Source organism: Cibotium barometz, chromosome 26 (assembly GCF_041138505.1).
Source record: "Cibotium barometz isolate CiBa-2024 chromosome 26, ASM4113850v1, whole genome shotgun sequence".
Lineage (NCBI taxonomy): Eukaryota > Viridiplantae > Streptophyta > Polypodiopsida > Cyatheales > Cibotiaceae > Cibotium > Cibotium barometz.
Window position 1 is genome coordinate 24,975,021 of NC_141071.1, and position 18,955 is coordinate 24,993,975.

The window sequence follows — 18,955 nt, forward strand, 5'->3', positions numbered from 1 at the left end:
TTGTGATTGGAAATATATTGCTGGGTGTTTATCTTGGTCTATAGTGCCCCTGTTTTATGCTGTTTGTCTGGCGTGGGTTGGGTGGTGAAGCGTGAGAGAGTGTTCCAGCCGGTGGCTGGTGGTGCCCCCGTTCGTGTGTGTTATTCCAAGTTTGCGGGGTGAAGGGCTATAGAGGCAGTGGTCTTTTCTTCTTTTTTCACCTCACAACGGGCTATTCCAGATGGATCCGCTGTCACCTCTAGACACACTCACCACCCAGCTGTCATCTCTACTACATACGGCCGCCACCCGCAGCTTCCCCCATTATACACACATTGCACACACAGATAGATCTGGGAGCATGCCCCAGAATCGGTGGTATGATGATGAGTGCAAAGAGCTATATAGACACCTCCGTGCCCAGAGAGCACTGGGACCATGACACAGAGACAGGTGAGCCGACAGATGAGGATCCTCACACGCCGTAACAGGCGTGCAGATGAGGAGGCACAGTACTGGGATATATACCACACCTACTCATGAGCAGAGATGCAGCCATTGCATGGCGCAAGATGAGAGAGCCTCGCCCTCGTACCCCGATTGAGGATCCACACACATGGCACACACATGCAAAGAGCCTCTACCATATCCCTCAGCAACCACCCATACCATAGCCACAGGAATCCCGCCCTACCACCTCTACTTTCTTTACCGCCTCGATGGTAGAGCGAGCTATCCGCCGGTTACAGCATGGGAGATCGGCTGACCACACAGGTATACAGAGTGAGCATCTTATTTATGCACTTAACACACCGGGACCCTTTGTTGCTCACCTCTTTAATAGGGCACTAGTAGAGGGCCTACCAGCTGAGTGGACTATGCACACCATCATGCCTCTCCACAAAGCAAGAGACATGCTAGACCCCAGCAACTACAGGACTATCATGATTGTTCATACATTGGCCAAACTTTATGGCGCAATGCTCGAGGCAGAGTTGAGCTCATATGCAAAGAAGGAGGGACTACGAGCACCAAGGCAAGCTGGATTCCGATGAGCTTTCTCCACTATTCACTCTGAGATGTCTGATTGACCAGGCTAGGGCACGGGAGAAGAGATTATACTGCTGCTTTGTGGATTTCCACAAAGCATTTGACACGGTGCCACGAGAGAGACTCTTCCAGCGCCTACAGTCATTGGGGATCCCATCAGAGACGGTTTGGGGCATCTATGCTTTATATGGGCAGGTCTTCGGGCGCATACGATGCCCCGGGGGGCTATCTGATGTTATTTCTAGCACCATAGGTGTGAAGCAAGGATGCCCACTCTCTCCTATACTATTTGGGCTATACATCGATGAGGTGGCTGACTTCATTGGTCACAGTGGCTTCATTGGTCACAGTGGTGGGGACGGGGTAGGCATCTCACGTACCATAGTCCACATTATGCTATATGCAGATGATATTATTATGGTCTCTGAGTCGCAGATGGGACTATAGCACCATCTCGATGCACTCGATGACTTCTGCACATAGAGGGGGCTTACAGTGAACCTTGAGAAAACCAAGGCCATGATTTTCCACACCTAAGGGCCGGTTCAACAACAAGCCATCTTCACACTAGCAGGAGGACAAGTAGAGGTGGTAGACTCCTATGTGTACCTGGGGATTACATTTACAACTCCGACAGGAAGATTTACTATGGCACAGGCAGCCACGGATAGACTCACACGAGGGTATGCAGCTCTGGCCATGCTAGAGAGACAATGTCACCAGGCACACTTCCAGGAGCCCCGCACGAAGGGGTGGTTGTTTGACACACTAGTCACCCCTGCTTTGATGTATGCTGCAGCAGTATGGGCACCTGGGTTCGCCACCTCCACATGGTCTCAGATAGAGAGGCCTCATATTCTCATGCTCTCACGGATGATTCGCAGCAAACCCTCCGTCCCACATGACATTGTCCAGACGGAGTTTGTTGCACCTCCTATGCTAGTAGAGGCCCTCTTCCAGACGATCTCCTTCATACAGAGGATCAAAGATATGCCATCAGATCGACTCTCACATAGAGCTTTTGAGGCGTCCAGGCAACTCGCAGAGAGTGGAGATAGGAGATCATGGTATTCACAGATGATACAGTGGCTCACTCAGCATGGTCTTGACATAGATCACCTGCCACCTTTCCAGTATGATATACATACACCACACATCCAGCTCTCTCACAGTGAGAGGAACAGAGTCCTTCGGCAGGATTTATGGCAGCGATACACTCAAGAGACTTGGATTACACCCAATCAGCCTCTACCGCCGAAGCTACTATACTACAGAGATCAGTTTATGCGTATCTCAGCGGATGGATTCATACAGAGACCTGGATACATGGATGTGTATATGCCTCACAGTGCCCGAGTGGTGATTGGCCAGCTCAGAGTGTCATCACACCAGCTTGAGATTGAGGCAGGTAGGGCAGCACGGATCCCCAGAGCAGAGAGGATATGCAGACTATGCCCGGAGGAGGTTGAGAGTGAGGAACATTATGTATGGAGATGCAGAGCATATAGTGTCATTAGAGAGAGATACACCACCATCTTCAGTGGACATCCCTCACTCCGCCAGATCATGGAGTCCGCAGACCAGCGCAGATTTGGCCAGTTCTTGCTAGAGACATAGCGCCACAAAGACACTGCTACGGACTCATACCACAGGGAGAGGTGGGCGACAGCTCCAGCTCACTGATTTCTTCCAAAGATCTATCTCAGTGCCTACCCTGACATAGGAGGGGGTTACACTTCAACGCGCTGCGGACCTCCGAGCCAAACGGAGACCGAGAGCACCAGGCTACCAGACTCCCAGACTACATTAGAGGGAGATCACAGAGATACGGGCTCGACATCAGCACCATATCCAAGAGCGGCTAGCTCACTTACACTCACACCCGGAGATCATGCTCCGAAATATTTTTGCCTCGCCATCGCCTACGTATCACATATTACACCCCCATTATAGTACTGGTTGGAGCTAGACAGATCTGCATTGCATTCTTGTATACCCTGCGCATATAGGTTGCATACTGAGCCTCTAGCAGTAGTGCTCCATCCGTCACACCCCTCCCCACTAGCTCAGTACTTTTATAGTTTATTTCATGTTCATTCTGTCCTCTTTTTTTTCTGGACATCCAGAAGACATTGACAGTTGTACATTGATTTGTCTCATAGGTCGAGTTCAGCCTCTAGTAGACGTTAATACGGCTTTCTTTCTTTTTTCTTTCTTTCTCTCTCTGTCTCTCTCTCAATTATTCCACACATCCGATCATGCAAGACTTCACAACAAGCATGGGACTATGTATCAGGCAAAGAATGAGGCCCATAGTTGCATACCTCAAGAAAGAACTTGAGATTCGAGAACCTGGAGATACATGAAGGTGACAATATGGCCGATCATCTTACAAAGATCTAGGCCCTTCGGGAGCAATTGCTAAAGATTGATGAGGTCATTCCCGAAAATGAACTTGTATCCACAACATTGCAGTCACTGCCAGAGTCGTCCTTGAATTTCCACACTTCTCTTACTTGGTCTTTGAGGAGTAGCCCAGAGCCTCTACAGTTTGAGGAGTTGGTGGGTTTGTTATTACAAGAGTAGACTAGGAAGAATAAATCTTCCATCATCCGTGGGGGCAGTGACCAAGCCTTTGCTGCCAACGGCAAAGGCAACCAAGGGAAGGCAAAGGGTGGATACTATAGTCTAAGGCTGATTTTGGATAGCCATCAAGCAAAGCAGAGAGTGATGAAGATCAACCCAAGAAGAAGGGCAAGTGTCATTATGTAAAAGCCGAGGCAATACATTAGTAAGTGCAAAAAGAGACAAAAAGAATTTGGTTTGGCATTGAACTCTTCTACTGCTCATGCAAGCAAAGCTGATGATTCAATCAACTTCGTGCAAGATAATTGGGCTTTTTTGGTTTGCAGTTATCATGCATGACAAGAGCACTTGTCTCTCAATGTTATTAAGAAATAGGTTATATGGTATTTTGACAGTGGAGCCTCTAGGCATATCACCTCCAAGGGGGATTTGTTTGATTCACTGAGGGCTGCCCCAGAAGAAAAGAAAGTCACATGTGCAAGTAACTCTTCTTATCCGGTCAAAGGCATTGGTGAGATCATACTCAGAGCCGCAAATGGTTCAGACCTATGCATTTCGGATGTGTTTTATGTGCCAAGGATAAAGAAAAATATGTCTCCCTCTTTTGCCAAAAGAGGTTATGTGGTTAACTTTGAGGATGACAGATGCATATATATATATATATATATATATATATATATAGAGAGAGAGAGAGAGAGAGAGAGAGTATGTGATCGTCACTTTTGGGACTTTGTACCAAAGCCTGTATCACTTGAACTCATTTGAGAAGAGAGCATACGATTCTTGTTTGGCCGCCATTCTACTTCTGCCATGCAAGAGGCAAAGTTATAGCATGCCAAATTTGGGCATGTGAATTATGGCAGTTTATCTTATCCAGATATAATTGGGTGTTCACACCTGAGCAAGTGTTCACACACATACTTTTTTTTTAAAGTAAAACCACATTTCCATTACCAAGGAGCAATATACATGGGGAGGATGTACTTCATAGAGAAGTCATCCAAGGAAGAAAGCTAGAAACAAAGGAAAAAGACCTCAAACTATCAGGCATCAATAGCCTCCAGCTATCGACAGTCATGTAGGGACAAGCGAAGATTGGTGCGAAAGAAATCGTAAGCATCTAGAGAAGGCTGTCGAAACATAATATGGTTCCTAGCCTTCCAAATAGTCCAAACTGCCCAGTATCTCATCCAAATCATGAAAATGTCAAATCGACCCATGCAAGATGGCAAAACACCAAAAATCCAGAAGAGTTTTCCTCCTTTGAAGGATGGAAAATGTCCTTGGAGATTGCGAGTCAATGCTTGCAAGAAAGCCTTGGACTTTGTGCAATGCCAAGGGAGATGCGGAACGGAGCAACAAGTTGCCAATCATGAAGTTTGTCCTGATCATCCAAGGGTGGGATGGGTTGAAAAGGTCACAACAATGTAGTAATAGTTTTCCACACTCGCCTGTGTTGCAGAACAAAGTTATGTTTAAGACAGGCTTGTGGGAAAGTCAACACAAATCCCTCATCTGGTACAACTTCCGCCACAGTGTTAACTCCAATGGAGGCCAAAAAGTAGGCTTTTCGTGGTTCCTGTACTACAAGTGGTTGAGAAAACACTGAAGATGAATGAATGCTTTCCAATCAAAGAGAATTCCCAGTCAATGCATCTCTACCATGTCATTGAATAGAAGACAAAGCTAATTTCCAATAACGAAGAAGGGAAGATGCATAAGGGCATCCCGGAATCTTTCCTTCAAATTTACTAAGTACAGCTTACCAATGAGAAATGTGCAAATTGCCATAAGCTCTAGTCTTGATAGAAGCACATGTGTCTACAAGCATTATGGCCCACGGCCGCCAAAGTTGAAAAAAAGTGGGCATCATGGTGGCCTTTCTTTCCAAGAGATGATAATGTAGATCAAGTATATTTAGTCCACCATGCACTTTAGGTGTGCAGACGAAAGATCGTCTCAAAAGACGCAGTGCTCTCGTATGATGCTTGGTTTTCCACAACAATTCCAAGGCATTAGTAGACATAAAAATATCAATATCAGTTTTACGCCAAATCAACAACGGCAAGGGAAATTGCACATAGGCCATAATGATCAATTGAACGATTCTGAGACGCACATGTAAAGGCCATCCAATATGTTGGCTTGGCCTTCAACTTGTTCAATACCCAATGAATGGCATCCTGCGTAGACATATAACATGCCAGTGGATATCCCAAATGTCTAACCAAGTGGTCTGGTGAAATAATTTGTCTTGGCCATAACAATGCATAACAATCACAGGAAGTCAACGAAAGGAGTTTAGACTTAGAAAAGTTAATATAAAGTCCAGATACTTTACCAATTAATTCCAAAGTTCTCATGATGCACTTGACATCATTTGGATCATTTTTGAGCAAGAACAAAGAATCATCTCCATAGGCCTGGGCCACAAAATGTGAACCATTGGGTAAATACAGACCATGTAATTGTCCTTGTGGAGTCCAGACATCCATATACATCAAAAGTGGATGTGTGGCAATCGCATATAGTAATGCACTAAGAGAGCATCCTTGACGCACAGATTTTTGCAATGTCCACTTCGATGAGAGATCACGACCCAAAACACACTAGGCAGTACTATCCTGATATAACCAAAAAATAGCTTGTTGCATTTTACGACCAAAGCTTATTGTAGCCATGACCTGAGCTATGTAGTCCCATAGAACTGTATCGAAAGCTTTTGGTACATCCACTTGCATAACAAGGACGTCGTGATAAGTATATTTGCATATTCCATCGCTGGATATACATTAGCAATATTATCTATACTTTGTCTTTTGGGAACAAAACCATATTATTGTGGTGCAAACCATGAAAAAACAATCCGCCAATATGATTTGCAAGCATTTCAGTTGCCAATTTGTAGATAACTGGCATCAACGTGATTGGTCGCGAATCATTAAAGGATTCTCCTAATGCCTTATTAGGTACCAAAGTCACAAGGCCGCCTTTCTAGGAAGTAGGCGTACATCCTATCTCCCATGCAACATTAATCATGGTCAAGATCGGAAGTTTAAGCTCATCCCAGAAGGCAACAAAGAATTCAACCGTCTGATCTTCCCAACCAGGTGACTTCCAACGTCCCATGCCATATAACGCATGTGTCAGCTCTTTCTCAGTGAAAGGCAGTGTGGCAATGTCACGAAACCAAAACAGACAAATAGACAAATCCAACAAAATACTCTTCTTATGCACAAGAGAATCCACTTCATAGCGAGCTGCGCTCCCCCCTCTCCTGTGCGTCGCTACCGGCGACTCCCCTACCCTAGCTATGCCACCTGCGCCCCCCCTTCGCCCTCTCTCTTGCCCTTCACCTCCTGCACCCCCCTCATAGGGAGGGCTTCAATTAGACTGTTTTTCACTAATTTTTTGAAAAAGCCCCTATTTTTTTCTGAATGCAACAACTCCAATATAGGATTTTTAGTAGATTTCTGAAATACCCCAAATTTGTTGATGTCGATGCCAGAAGTTGATGTTAGCAGAATGTGCGAGGTAAGGCATGGGCACTATCACGAGGTGTAGATACAGTGTGGACACCCCGACAAAAAACGGACGAAGCGGTGGCCAACGTGGAAGAAGCCCAGGTGCATGCAGTGGGAGCAGCTAGGCGGGGAAGAAGCCCAGACGTGAGCTCTAACAAAGAGAGCAGCTGACAGTGAGAACACGCTGGAACTAACGTCAAGGTGGGAATATGCCGGCGGGGGCACGAGAGCGCTGGTGACGGCGGCCTTCATGCGAAAAACGGGAGCAGAAGCGGGCTGTGAGCTGTGATGTGACGACCACGATCAGCAGCAGATTGACATTGGTGCTGGTGTGGATAGCGAAGATCAATGGCGTAGCTGTGGCTGATATGGGCAGCTAGCAGCGACCGTTACACACAGGTAATTGTAGCTTTGATACCTTATGATGGTTCAGCAAGCGTATCCTAGGGTTACACAGGTCAATGTTTCGGAGGTTGAAACTCCATGGTGGAGAAGAGAAAAGAGAGAAAGATGTGACAAAGTTTTGGAGAGGATTTCTAAAACATCAGAGAAATTGACCCAAATTGAAGCTCCAAAATTCAATACAATTGGGGCTTTTGCAAAACTGAACAATTAGCAACAAATTGAAGCTTCCTAGTCAGCTAAAATTGGGGCTTTTCCAATTTTTGGGTAAAATCGAGTAATTGAAGCTTCAACCATCACATTGAAGTCCTATGGAGTTCTCTGCCCTGGCCCCCCCGGGCTAAATTGACTAGACAAGCAAACGACGTCTCCAGTGACATTCCGAGTTCGGAAGTCGTTAAAACTTCCATCTGCCTGGATCGTCCCCCAAGAAAGATATGTAATTAATGTTCGTTTCGCGTGCCTTCTTTTATAAAAGGCTTCGCGTTTCCATTTTCCTAGTTAGAAGCCAAGGGGGTGACCTAATGCTGGCCTCACTACCTCAGTCTTACCCTGATATGAGAGACTACCATGGCATAGGAGGTGTAGATGGTGAGTCTAGCGCCTAAGCAGGGTGGATGGGGCGATGTCTATAAAAGCATTGTATTTGATGAGCTTCAACATATCAATCAAATCCCTATCATTGAGTCCGGCAAATACTCTCTCTAAGACCTTTGTTCTCACTCTCTATCTCTCTCTCTCCCATGGCTCGCCATTTTCAACAAAGGGCTAGTTCCAAAAATGCTAGAGAACATGCAGATATGGCTTGCATGAGTAGTCTTTATGACACAGATGAGCCACTCTCTTATGAGGAGACTCAAGAGTTATTATGTGGCTTGTTTTGACCAGAGCAAGAACTGGGATGTAAATGTGGTACTAACTTTTATCCTTAGTTTTGCACGAATTGGACTAACCCTCTAGTTGACCTAAGATTTGACCTTGGTGTTCAAAGGGGAATTCAATGGCTTCAAGGCCACGTTAAGGGAGGGAAAGTTGGCCATTTCACCCATGATCGTATGCTTAATGGGCGTTTTATGTGGGATATGTCTTGGTGGTATGGGATGCCAGGATGTATTCCCATGTAGGAACTCCTGAAGCTTCTGGATTTCTCCTCTGGAATACCCTATGCTTTTGCATAGCTAACCTTCAAAAGCATAGCTAACCTTCAGTAACTGTGAGGAGTAGTGCTAGTTTGTCAAGGACAAGATAAGGAACCTTCTTGGTTGTGTGAGCATGGAAGTCACAAGAAGGATGACAATCATGATTCATCACACACATCTTGCAATGGCCAAAGTGATGTTATTGTATTTCGATACAAAAGGCAATCTCGAGTGTACATGAGAGAGATGAGTTTGAAACTTCTCGGTCTAGAACTTGGTGCCTAAGACCAGTTGGCAGGTCCAAGGTTTTAGGAACAAGATAAGTGTTACTCCACAGTGGACGGAACCCTACGGGCTACATGAAGACAAACAAGGTTAGGGTTAGGGTTTACAGAAAGCAATCAGGCGTGGAAACCAAAGAGAGGGAGTGAACACGACTGCTGTATATCTCAATGATAGAAAAAATCAAGTACAAGCCACATGATAGTGACCCCTAAAGGATAAGTGTTCACATGTCCGGCCATAAATGTGCCGGGTGGACCAAAACACTTATAAACTGCATATAAGTGAAACTGAACTAAACTGGGGGAAAAAACCTCCACTAACTGAAGTAAAAAGTGCCCCAGTAACTACTGATGATCACTAGCACTCCTCTGGGTGCATACCCAGCATAAAACCCAACAAACCCCCCTGGAGTGATATGTGATCACTGTACATCATCCACCAAAAGGAAACAAATTCAAAGCATTGCGGAATGCTTCAAATTTCGGACGTGGTAATGCCTTGGTGAAGATGTCTGCCACATTCTGATCTGTAGGACAGTAGATCAGACTGATATCTCCTGCCTGGAGTCTCTCCCGAACAAAATGATAGTGAATCTCAATGTGTTTCGTGCGAGCATGAAACACAGGATTCCTGGCCACAGCAATGGCACTCTGACTATCAGTATAGATAGGTGTAGGCTCCTCCACTGAAATATCCATATCAGTCATAAGACGACGCAGCCAAACACACTCAACAGTAGTAGTGTAGGCTGCTCTGTACTCTGCCTCACAAGATGAAGTGGCCACTGTGGTCTGTTTCTTGCTTAGCCAAGAAATGCATGAAGCGCCAAGGAAGAAACAATTCCCACTAGTGGAATGTCTGGTATCAAAATCACCAGCCCAATCTGAATCACTGTAAGCGTGTAACTGCATGTCACCCCCCTCAGGATAAAGCAAACCAAGAGACGAGGTACCCTGCAAATAACGGAATACACGCTTCACAGCTTGCCAATGTGACAACCGTGGGCTGTGCATGAATCTGCTCAACTGAGAGACTGCATACTGAATATCTGGCCTTGTATTACACAAGTATATGAGGCACCCAACAGCCTGAGCATATGTAGTGGCATCAAAGGAAACACTGTCATCTTGTAGTGACAGTTTCATCCCAGGCTCCATAGGAGTACTAATAGGCTTGCAATCCTGAAATTTAAACTTCTCCAGAAGTTTAGCAACATAACGTGATTGCAACAACCCAATGCCTCTGTTATCCTGCACAAACTGTATGCCCAAATAGTAATGTACAAGGCCCAAGTCAGACATGTCAAATGTCTGTTGCAGTATCTCTTTAAAAGCTGCAATTTTGTCATCATTTGATCCCATGAGCAAGAGATCATCCACATAAAGACTGATGACCAGCAGATCTGTCTCTTCTTTCTTCACATACAAAGTGGCCTCTGACGGACTGTTCACAAATCCCTGAGTGAGTAGAAAAGCATCTATTTTTGCATACCAAGCTCGTGGAGCTTGTTTCAAACCATACAAGGCCTTTTTCAGCCTGCATACTTTCCCCTCATGACCATGTTCTGCAAATCCCATGGGCTGAAATACATAAACTTCCTCCTCGAGGTCCCCATGTAGGAATGCAGTCTTTATGTCCAACTGGTGAACAACCCAACCACGATGTGCAGCCAATGCAATGACACACCTAAGTGTCGACATACGGGATGTAGGAGCAAATGTCTCCTCATAATCAATGCCCTTTTTCTGTGCATAGCCCTTTGCAACTAGACGGGCTTTGTACCTGTCAATGGATCCATCTGCATGTCTTTTCAACTTATAGACCCATTTAGTACCAATGGCTTTCTTGCCTTTGGGCAGATCAACCAAATCCCATGTTTGATTCTTTTTAATAGAATCAATCTCATCCTGCATGGCTTTGTTCCAATGCACATTATCTCGTGCATCCACAAATGAATCAGGCTCATCATCATCCTGTAAACTGGCTGCCATAACCAGATTCAAATCCATGATGTGTGCATGCTCATTGGTCCTTGTCTCCCTACGAGTACGACCAGCAAGAGGACCCTCTAAATGGCTGTCCTGTAATGTCCTCAAATACCATCTAGGTATATGTCTGACCTGTGGTGCCTGCTGTCCCATATTTGGTTCAGCTTCTGGTTCATTTGGCTGCTGAATTTCTGCACCACCTACATCATTTGCTGGCTGTCCAGTACCCTCATGAGTTGGGTCACCAACTGTGGAATGAAACTCCATGGGTAGTAGACCTTCAAACACATCATTTTCAGCCTGATTTGCCTCATAACCAGCCATGGATATTTCTGATTTTTCATCAAAAATCACATCCCGACTGATGAATATCTTCCTGGATAGTGGGTCATATAACCTGTAGCCCTTGCTCTCACGGCTATACCCAACAAAAATGCATTTTGTGGCTTTATCATCAAGCTTCCTCCTCAACTCTTTGGGTATGTGTGCATATGCAAGACACCCAAAGATACGAAAATGCGATACAGAAGGCTTGCGGCCATGCCAAGCCTCAAAAGGAGTAATAGAAACCAATGCCTTTGTGGGACATCGATTCAAAATATGACAAGCACACATTACTGCTTCCACCCAAAAGATATGTGGTAGTCTTTTTGCCTTTAGCATACATCTGGCCATCTCCATGAGTGACCGATTTTTCCTTTCTGCAACCCCATTCTGCTGTGGAGTGTAAGGAGTAGTATACTGATGTTTTATACCTCTACTCCCAAGAAAGGAATTCAGCACATGTGACATATATTCCCCCCCTCGGTCAGAACGGAGAGTCTTCACCTTGCATCCTGACTCTGTCTCAGCAAGTGCTACAAAGGCCAAAAATGCATCATATACCTGTGATTTCTGTGTCAAAGGATAGACCCAGCATATACGAGAGAAGTCATCAATAAATGTTGCAAAATAAAAGCAACCACCTAATGACTTCGTCTGCATGGGACCACAAAGATCACTGTGTATAAGTTGCAACTTTGCAGTTGCTCTTAGAGCCTGATCACGTGGGAAGGAAAACCTGTGCATTTTTCCCAAAATACATCCTTCACAAATGTGATCTGGAGGCTTCTCCATGAGAGGTAGATCTGTAAACATATTATGTCGCTGCATAAGCATAAGACTACCAAAATTTACATGCCCCATGCGAGCATGCCATAACTCCGCATCAACCATAGCTGGAGTAAGAGTGAATGCATGATAAGCAGACTGATCCACTGGCTGAAATGCATCCAACTCATAAAGTCCATGACATAATGTACCAGTAAGCATCAAGGTCAAGGCATTTGCTTTGTCTCTGACCATGCATTTATCATCATCAAAGTGGACTTGCATTCCACAATGTGCTAAAGAAGAAATGGACAACAAATTCTTCTTTATCCCTGGTACATATAAGGCATCTGTAAGGCGGAGAATAGAGCCATCAATGGCTGTAAGCTGAATCTCCCCAATGCCACACACTGGATATGAAGCATTGTTGGCACACTGAATAGTTTTGCCAACAGGGGCAGGGCCAACATGACTAAACAAATCCCTGCGAGATGTGATATGTTTTGAGGCACCACTATCAAAATACCAAGTACATGCATGCTCTGTCAAGCTGAGTGCTTGTGAAGACCAAGAGGCATCATAGCTGCATGTAAAAAAACAATAATCCCTGTCCTCAACAAAAGAAGCAGTCTCTAGAGGAGCTTTAGGAGCATCATTAACAGACATCCCAGCTTCCTTTGCCTTCTCTTTGGCAATCCTCTTTCTACATTCCGTGATGTAGTGACCTGGCTTCTTACAGTAATGACATTTGCCCTTCTTCTTGGGCTGTCCATCACCTTTCTTGGTATCCTATGAAGAACCACCATCACCTGAGTTTTGATTTGCACTCTTTGGCTGAGATTTCCCTTTCCCCTTTTGACCTGTAGTAAATGCTTGTTCAGCATTTGTGTTCATATTCATATTCTTCCTCATTTGCTCCTCTTGTAGTAAGAGAGCAACAAGTTCCTGATACTTGAGGGGTTCAACAGCATTCCTCATGCTGAGGTTTAAAGAGGTATGGAAAGCCAAGTAAGATCTTGGCAAAGAGTGCAAGATGGTGGACACAAGCTGTGTCTCAGGAATAATCTCATCCACATTGATGAGTTGCTCTCTCAAATCCTGCAGCTTGTTTAAGTGGCTAGACATATCATCTCCTTCATTCATTTTCTGATTTTCCAGCTCTCTTTTCAAAAATGAGATCCTAGCCTCATTACGAGCAGCATACATCTGCTCCAAAGTCACCCATGCATTCTGTGAAGAGCCAGCTGAACGAATATGAGGTATAATGGACCTCTGAACTGACAATGCAATGAGTGACAAAGCTTGTGCATCCCTGGCATCCCATGTCTTTTGAGCATTTGTTCTCTGAACAGGCAATGGCTGTCCTGGAGCCTGTACCTGTTGTCCTCGTCCACGAGCACCCCCTTGGGGAGGAGTCTCTGGAGCCAATGGACCTGGACGTGGTTCATCACCACTAACAAAATCCCAAAGACCTTTTGCCACAAGCACATTTTTCAGCATAAAACTCCACAAGGAGTAGTTCGTGCCATCCAATTTGTCTTCCTTAGACAAATATGTGAATACATCACTTTGCTGTTGATTTGCCATTATGCTTTACGCACAATGTTGTACCTGTTTACCAAAAAACCCAATAGCAAAAACCCTGATAACAACTGTACTCCACTGAATACAGTTCACCCAAATCTGCCTGCACTCTCAATCCTCTGACTGTGCAGCTCAATGCACCAATGACTGAATAGAGCAGCAAATGGCGTACACAATGCCAAAATGCCCCAAAAATGCCCAAATTTGCTGCACCCAAACTGTGCAAAAATCTGTATATTTTCTTGCTAGAAAATCTGCCTGTTGTGCCTGTATATTTTCACAGAGAAAATTAAAAATGCCCAAAAATTGAATTTTAATGCTTACCACCGAATGACTGTGTAGGTTGTGTTATTTCTGCAGGTACAGTCCCCAAATACACAGCACTGAATGCTGCACTGAAAGTACACAGTGCACGTTTCTCTGTGCAGGTGACAAATAGCGCTGAATGTACAGAAGCAAGTCGCAGGCGGCGCTTGACTGATGCAGTACCCGTCTGAAGGCGACCACTTTACTGTGCAGGTACAGTCAGCGCTGAAGGCGTATGACTGCGCAGGTGACTTTCGGCGCTGTCGGTGGCTGGTACACATACGCTGAAGTTGTAGGCGACGTCTTATAGGTGGCGCACAGGTACACGGGTTGATTAGCGCTGACTGGGGCTGCAGGTGGCGCACAAGTACTCGGGCTGAAGGCGACGTGAAGGCTACGTGTCGTGACTGTAGGCGGCGTACTGTAGTACAAGGCTGAAGGCGACCAGATACGGGCAGCAGGCGCAGTGGTTATCTGACGGCGCACAGGTAAAGGTGACTTCGCTTGACTGTACGGGCTGGTACAGCTTCTGAAGGCGATGCAGGCAGCACAGATTGAATGTACGTATGCTGTACGGGCAGATGCAGCATAGACTTGGCAGTGTACGGGCAGTGCTAAGCAGAGCTTCAACAGCTCTGATACCAATTGAAGACAAACAGGGTTAGGGTTAGGGTTTACAGAAAGCAATCAGGCGTGGAAACCAAAGAGAGGGAGTGAACACGACTGCTGTATATCTCAATGATAGAAAAAATCAAGTACAAGCCACATGATAGTGACCCCTAAAGGATAAGTGTTCACATGTCCGGCCATAAATGTGCCGGGTGGACCAAAACACTTATAAACTGCATATAAGTGAAACTGAACTAAACTGGGGGAAAAAACCTCCACTAACTGAAGTAAAAAGTGCCCCAGTAACTACTGATGATCACTAGCACTCCTCTGGGTGCATACACAGCATAAAACCCAACACTACAGACCATGGAAATGCTATGTGAGGAATATAGATTTTGGAAGTAAACCCCTACTTCTTGAGGAGGTTGAGTGAATATACTTCTAGTTTTTTAGAAGTAAACCTGTAATTGAGGAGATTAAGTGTTTATACTTCCTAATTTTTAGGAGTTAACCTCTAATTGAGGTCGTATGTGTTAGTCTTCAGGATATACGAGAACTAGAGACACATGGAAAAATGGATGGGAAGTACAATACTTGTCCAAAGGTAGACTAAAAGTCAAAGCTTTTATTAGTTTTTGTTAGGCAGTCAAAATATTTCGTCCTCATAAACGTTGTGATCCATAATCAGTTGAGTTTGAGGGACTAGTGTGAGAATTGTTGATAGAACCTCTTGTTCTAGACACACTGAAAATTATCCTATTGGATCTCCTTGGATGGTTGACATTTGTAGCTTTTTGAAAAATTGACGTTCAAATTTCGCCCAATTTGGTGGGATGAAACAGTAGCCAGAACCGAACTTGTCATAGTAATTGATTCATCACACGCTACTAGCATTCAAAGAGCATATGGCAGAGCTTATTGCCTTTCCAGTGGATGGCTACGGGAATACAAGATGACTCGAGAAGTCGGAATGCTCAAGGAGTCGGGGCTTTTTAGGCATAGGCTTAAAGGTGGAGAGGGAGAATGATTGGTTCTCTAGGAACAAGTTCCTTCACATGGTAATATTTTGCGACCAAAAGGCTCGATGGGCAAAGGAGGATCCCTTGCTTCTAGTAGATTTGGACGACCTATCCATCTTAATTATTGGCATCCACAGATCCACATGAGACTTCCAAGAAGTCAGGATTCTGCAAGTAGGCGGATTTCAATGAAGTGGAGTCAAGGGTAACTGGCAGTTATGCCAGTTGTGCAATCACTGAGCTGCATTAGTGTTCTCAACCATATCATTGTTTTGCAGGGTACAAAAATGTCTTTGAATAAATTATATACAAGACATTGAGATAAATTATGTGGTTCCATATTTTGATGCTCACCCCATGGCGATATGCAAAATCAGAGTGACTGAATACTCCAGGCATAAAAGCTTCGCAATATTGGATTAACATGTAAGGCTTAACAGCATTCAAACTTAAGAGTTTACCTCATCCCGAATCTGTCTAACTTCCTCTGTTGCAGAGGTAGCTTTCAGCTCTGAATTGGACATCTCTTCTTCCAGCCTGACAACACAGACAGTTAATTTTAGAAGTTTACAAAAGGCAATTAAGTGCATGATTAGCATAACAATTACCTCCTTAATTGACTAGTGGATTCATCAATCACACTTTGCAGCCTGCAGAAGCTTTCCTGTCTTTCAAGCTCTTCTGCCTACAAAACATTCCATCACTCAACCGACTGTCATCCCGGTCAATCTCATTTCTGTCCCTTAAAAAGTTTGCAAGAATTCGTACATCAGGTTCTAAGAGGTGCACCAACAACTACCTGTGAAGCTTGCACATGGCGTTCACGAATATCCATGATTTGCTGCTCTAACCAATGCACCCGTTCCATCATTTGTTGAATGCTTCTTTTCCTACTATTCTGCTCCTCTTCAATCTGTGCATCTTCCTTTGTGGCCTGTAAGTTTTGAATTGCAGCTTAAGCACCAACATGGTACATGCAACATGCAGGAACTCAAGACTCAAGGTAAAACTACAGTCACATGTACAAGCTAACTAATTTAGCTCTAAAAAATAGCCTCATCAGATATCTATCACATTCAAACAGTCCCACGGCTTAATCATAGGAGTCAGTGGCCCATGCAGCAAGTAATCATAGTTATGGGAAACAGGGATTGGGCCAGGGACTCGGACCAGGATGGAAACAAACAGAAACTGCACATTTGAGGGGGTTGAAATGGGAAACACCACACCACCAAGGATGGTGCAAGGAAGGGAGATAGGAGGAGAAGAATAAGCTACTTGACTCTGTAGGTCACATCTAAAGCCTTAGGTGTCGGTATGTGTCACTTAACCCACTTGGAGAATAGAGCATTTAGGTCATCTTAGGTTAGATGCATGAAAGCAAGCATGTAGGTACCATAGGCATTAAGGGCACCTGCATAAATGCCATTTTTCAGCTTGTCGTGTGGGCAATATAAACAGGCCAACAGTATATCAACCAGCAGACTTGTTACAGATGTGCATATATAAGCAGCCCCTCAGTCCCTATCTCATTCTTACATCATAGTGACACAAAGCAGCTTCAATGTCCGCTTGAGCCTTCTGACTTGTGCATACATATCTTCAGCATAGCACCTTAGTGTGCTACAGTCCAAGGTAACCATAAGTCATCTTCAGCATTCAGCCATCGGTCCTGCATCCCTCAGCAGATCTGGGTGTGCATATTGGCTTCCGAATTGGCTTCTAAGTTGTCTACATACCGCTTGATGGTTCAGCCTACGTTGTTTCTATCTCGTCCTTGTGTTTGGCATTCCAGAGTCAACCATCGTCAAGTGAGTTCTTGGTAAAGTCTGCATTGTAAAGAAGCTCTCCAAAGTAATAAAAGAAAATACTCCTACTTGCAGGAGTGGGCCCTTAAGTGGGTAGTTGGGACCCAATCTGGTGTCGACTCTCCATCTTCTCTCTCTATAGTTCTACCTCCTTGTTCAAAGATTAAAATGAAGGTATAAAAAAGGCCTTGCTGCGTGTTACACGATCATACCGGTTTATGCTACATAAGTGCACACTGCAGACCCTAACCTGAGCAAGTCTTTTTTGCTTTTCATCCTGCATTTGCCTATATTCCCTTGTCTTTTGGAACAGAGCAGATATAGCTTCTTTCTTCAACGTCCGCTCTTCTCTAAGCTTCCCAACACTCTCCTGCCAATAAAACTTGCATAAAATTAAGCTCTAAATTGAGGCTCTTTTTAACCATGTCATTAGAATCTGAAAAAAAAACAGAATACAATTACCTGTATTTTGCTGATCTTCTCTTCACAAGCAGGTTTCCTGCCATTATACTTCTCAAGTTTTGTTAATCCCTCCTTATACTTCCGTTCTTCCTCATTTGCCTCAGACCAAGCAGCCAGTTTCCTCAAAATGACAAGTTCCTGATTCATGTGCTCCATATTTTGAACACTTCTCAGCTTTTCGTGTAGCAATTTCAGCTGTTGCAAGGACGGCTGCATCTCTTGCTCCATCTCACCAATGTAGCCTCCTGCTGCCTCGATGTTCTGTTGAATACCTTTCAATAAGTCTAACACTTGCTGCAAAAGTGTTGCCCTGTAAAAAAACTGGGAACAGACATCATGGAGGTGTCAAAACATTGAAATGGATTGTAAACGTTGGCCAATCGGAACATTTAATTCATGCAATCCTGACTCAATCTGACCTCCAAAATGGGAATCAAAAAAGAAGCATGTTTCTTCATGTGATCATGAACCGATTTCATATCAGAAGAAGGCTGATGATGCATTAGCCTTCAAGAGGGGAGAAACCAAAAGAATGAAGAAGGAAGACTCGACAGGAAGACTCGACCTTCCATGGGCGGCCATTATTACATGTGTAGAGGAAGTCTTTTCATTGCTTAACTTTATAATTTGGTGCAATCAAATTTAACTGAAGAGATGAGAGAGGAAAGGATGTAACAGGAACACTCGAACCGAGTCCGAAATGACCCACTCAAGGGCCCCCACCTTGCAGTTTATTTGATGTTTTACAGGATATGTGAATGAACTACAATGATGGGTCAAGATCTTTGTGAAGTATGCACTAACCTCTATGGACTGTGGGCTGAGTTCCAGGCTGAACTGCAGGCATGATTGTGCTCACCCAGCTGGTTCTTGGCAAGAGAAGGCTGCCTGCTGGGATCTGGAAGATCTTAGACGCTTTGCTCCTTTCAGATCAAGGACTTTGGCTGGTGATTTCTGCTGCTTCAGAGGGCTGGGTCTTCTTGTACTTGAATATCTGAGATGAGGAATGAGGAGAGCGCTATGCCTATTTATACACACAAATGAGGCTTCTGTCATGGGTTGGTGTGCTTGGCTGGTGATCTCTGCTGCTTCAGTGGCCTGGATCTGCTTGTGCTTGAATAT

The 18,955-nt window shown here is 44.5% G+C and overlaps 1 protein-coding gene across 5 annotated transcripts in view; it reads right to left on the bottom strand.

Annotated features, from left to right (window-relative positions):
• LOC147623806 (structural maintenance of chromosomes protein 6B-like) overlaps nucleotides 1-18,955 on the bottom strand; it is a 184,794-nt gene that overhangs the window by 136,347 nt on the left and 29,492 nt on the right. For 4 of the 5 annotated variants that reach the window (XM_086820431.1, XM_086820427.1, XM_086820428.1 and 1 more), the window contains exons 6-10: nucleotides 17,834-18,154; nucleotides 17,622-17,753; nucleotides 16,363-16,497; nucleotides 16,172-16,248; nucleotides 16,025-16,100 (exon numbers count right to left, since the gene is read on the bottom strand). In XM_086820431.1, the coding sequence (XP_086676557.1) occupies nucleotides 16,025-16,100; nucleotides 16,172-16,248; nucleotides 16,363-16,497; nucleotides 17,622-17,753; nucleotides 17,834-18,154 (741 nt within the window). The remainder of the gene's footprint in view (nucleotides 1-16,024; nucleotides 16,101-16,171; nucleotides 16,249-16,362; nucleotides 16,498-17,621; nucleotides 17,754-17,833; nucleotides 18,155-18,955) is intronic. The other variant, XM_086820430.1, reaches the window with a different exon arrangement.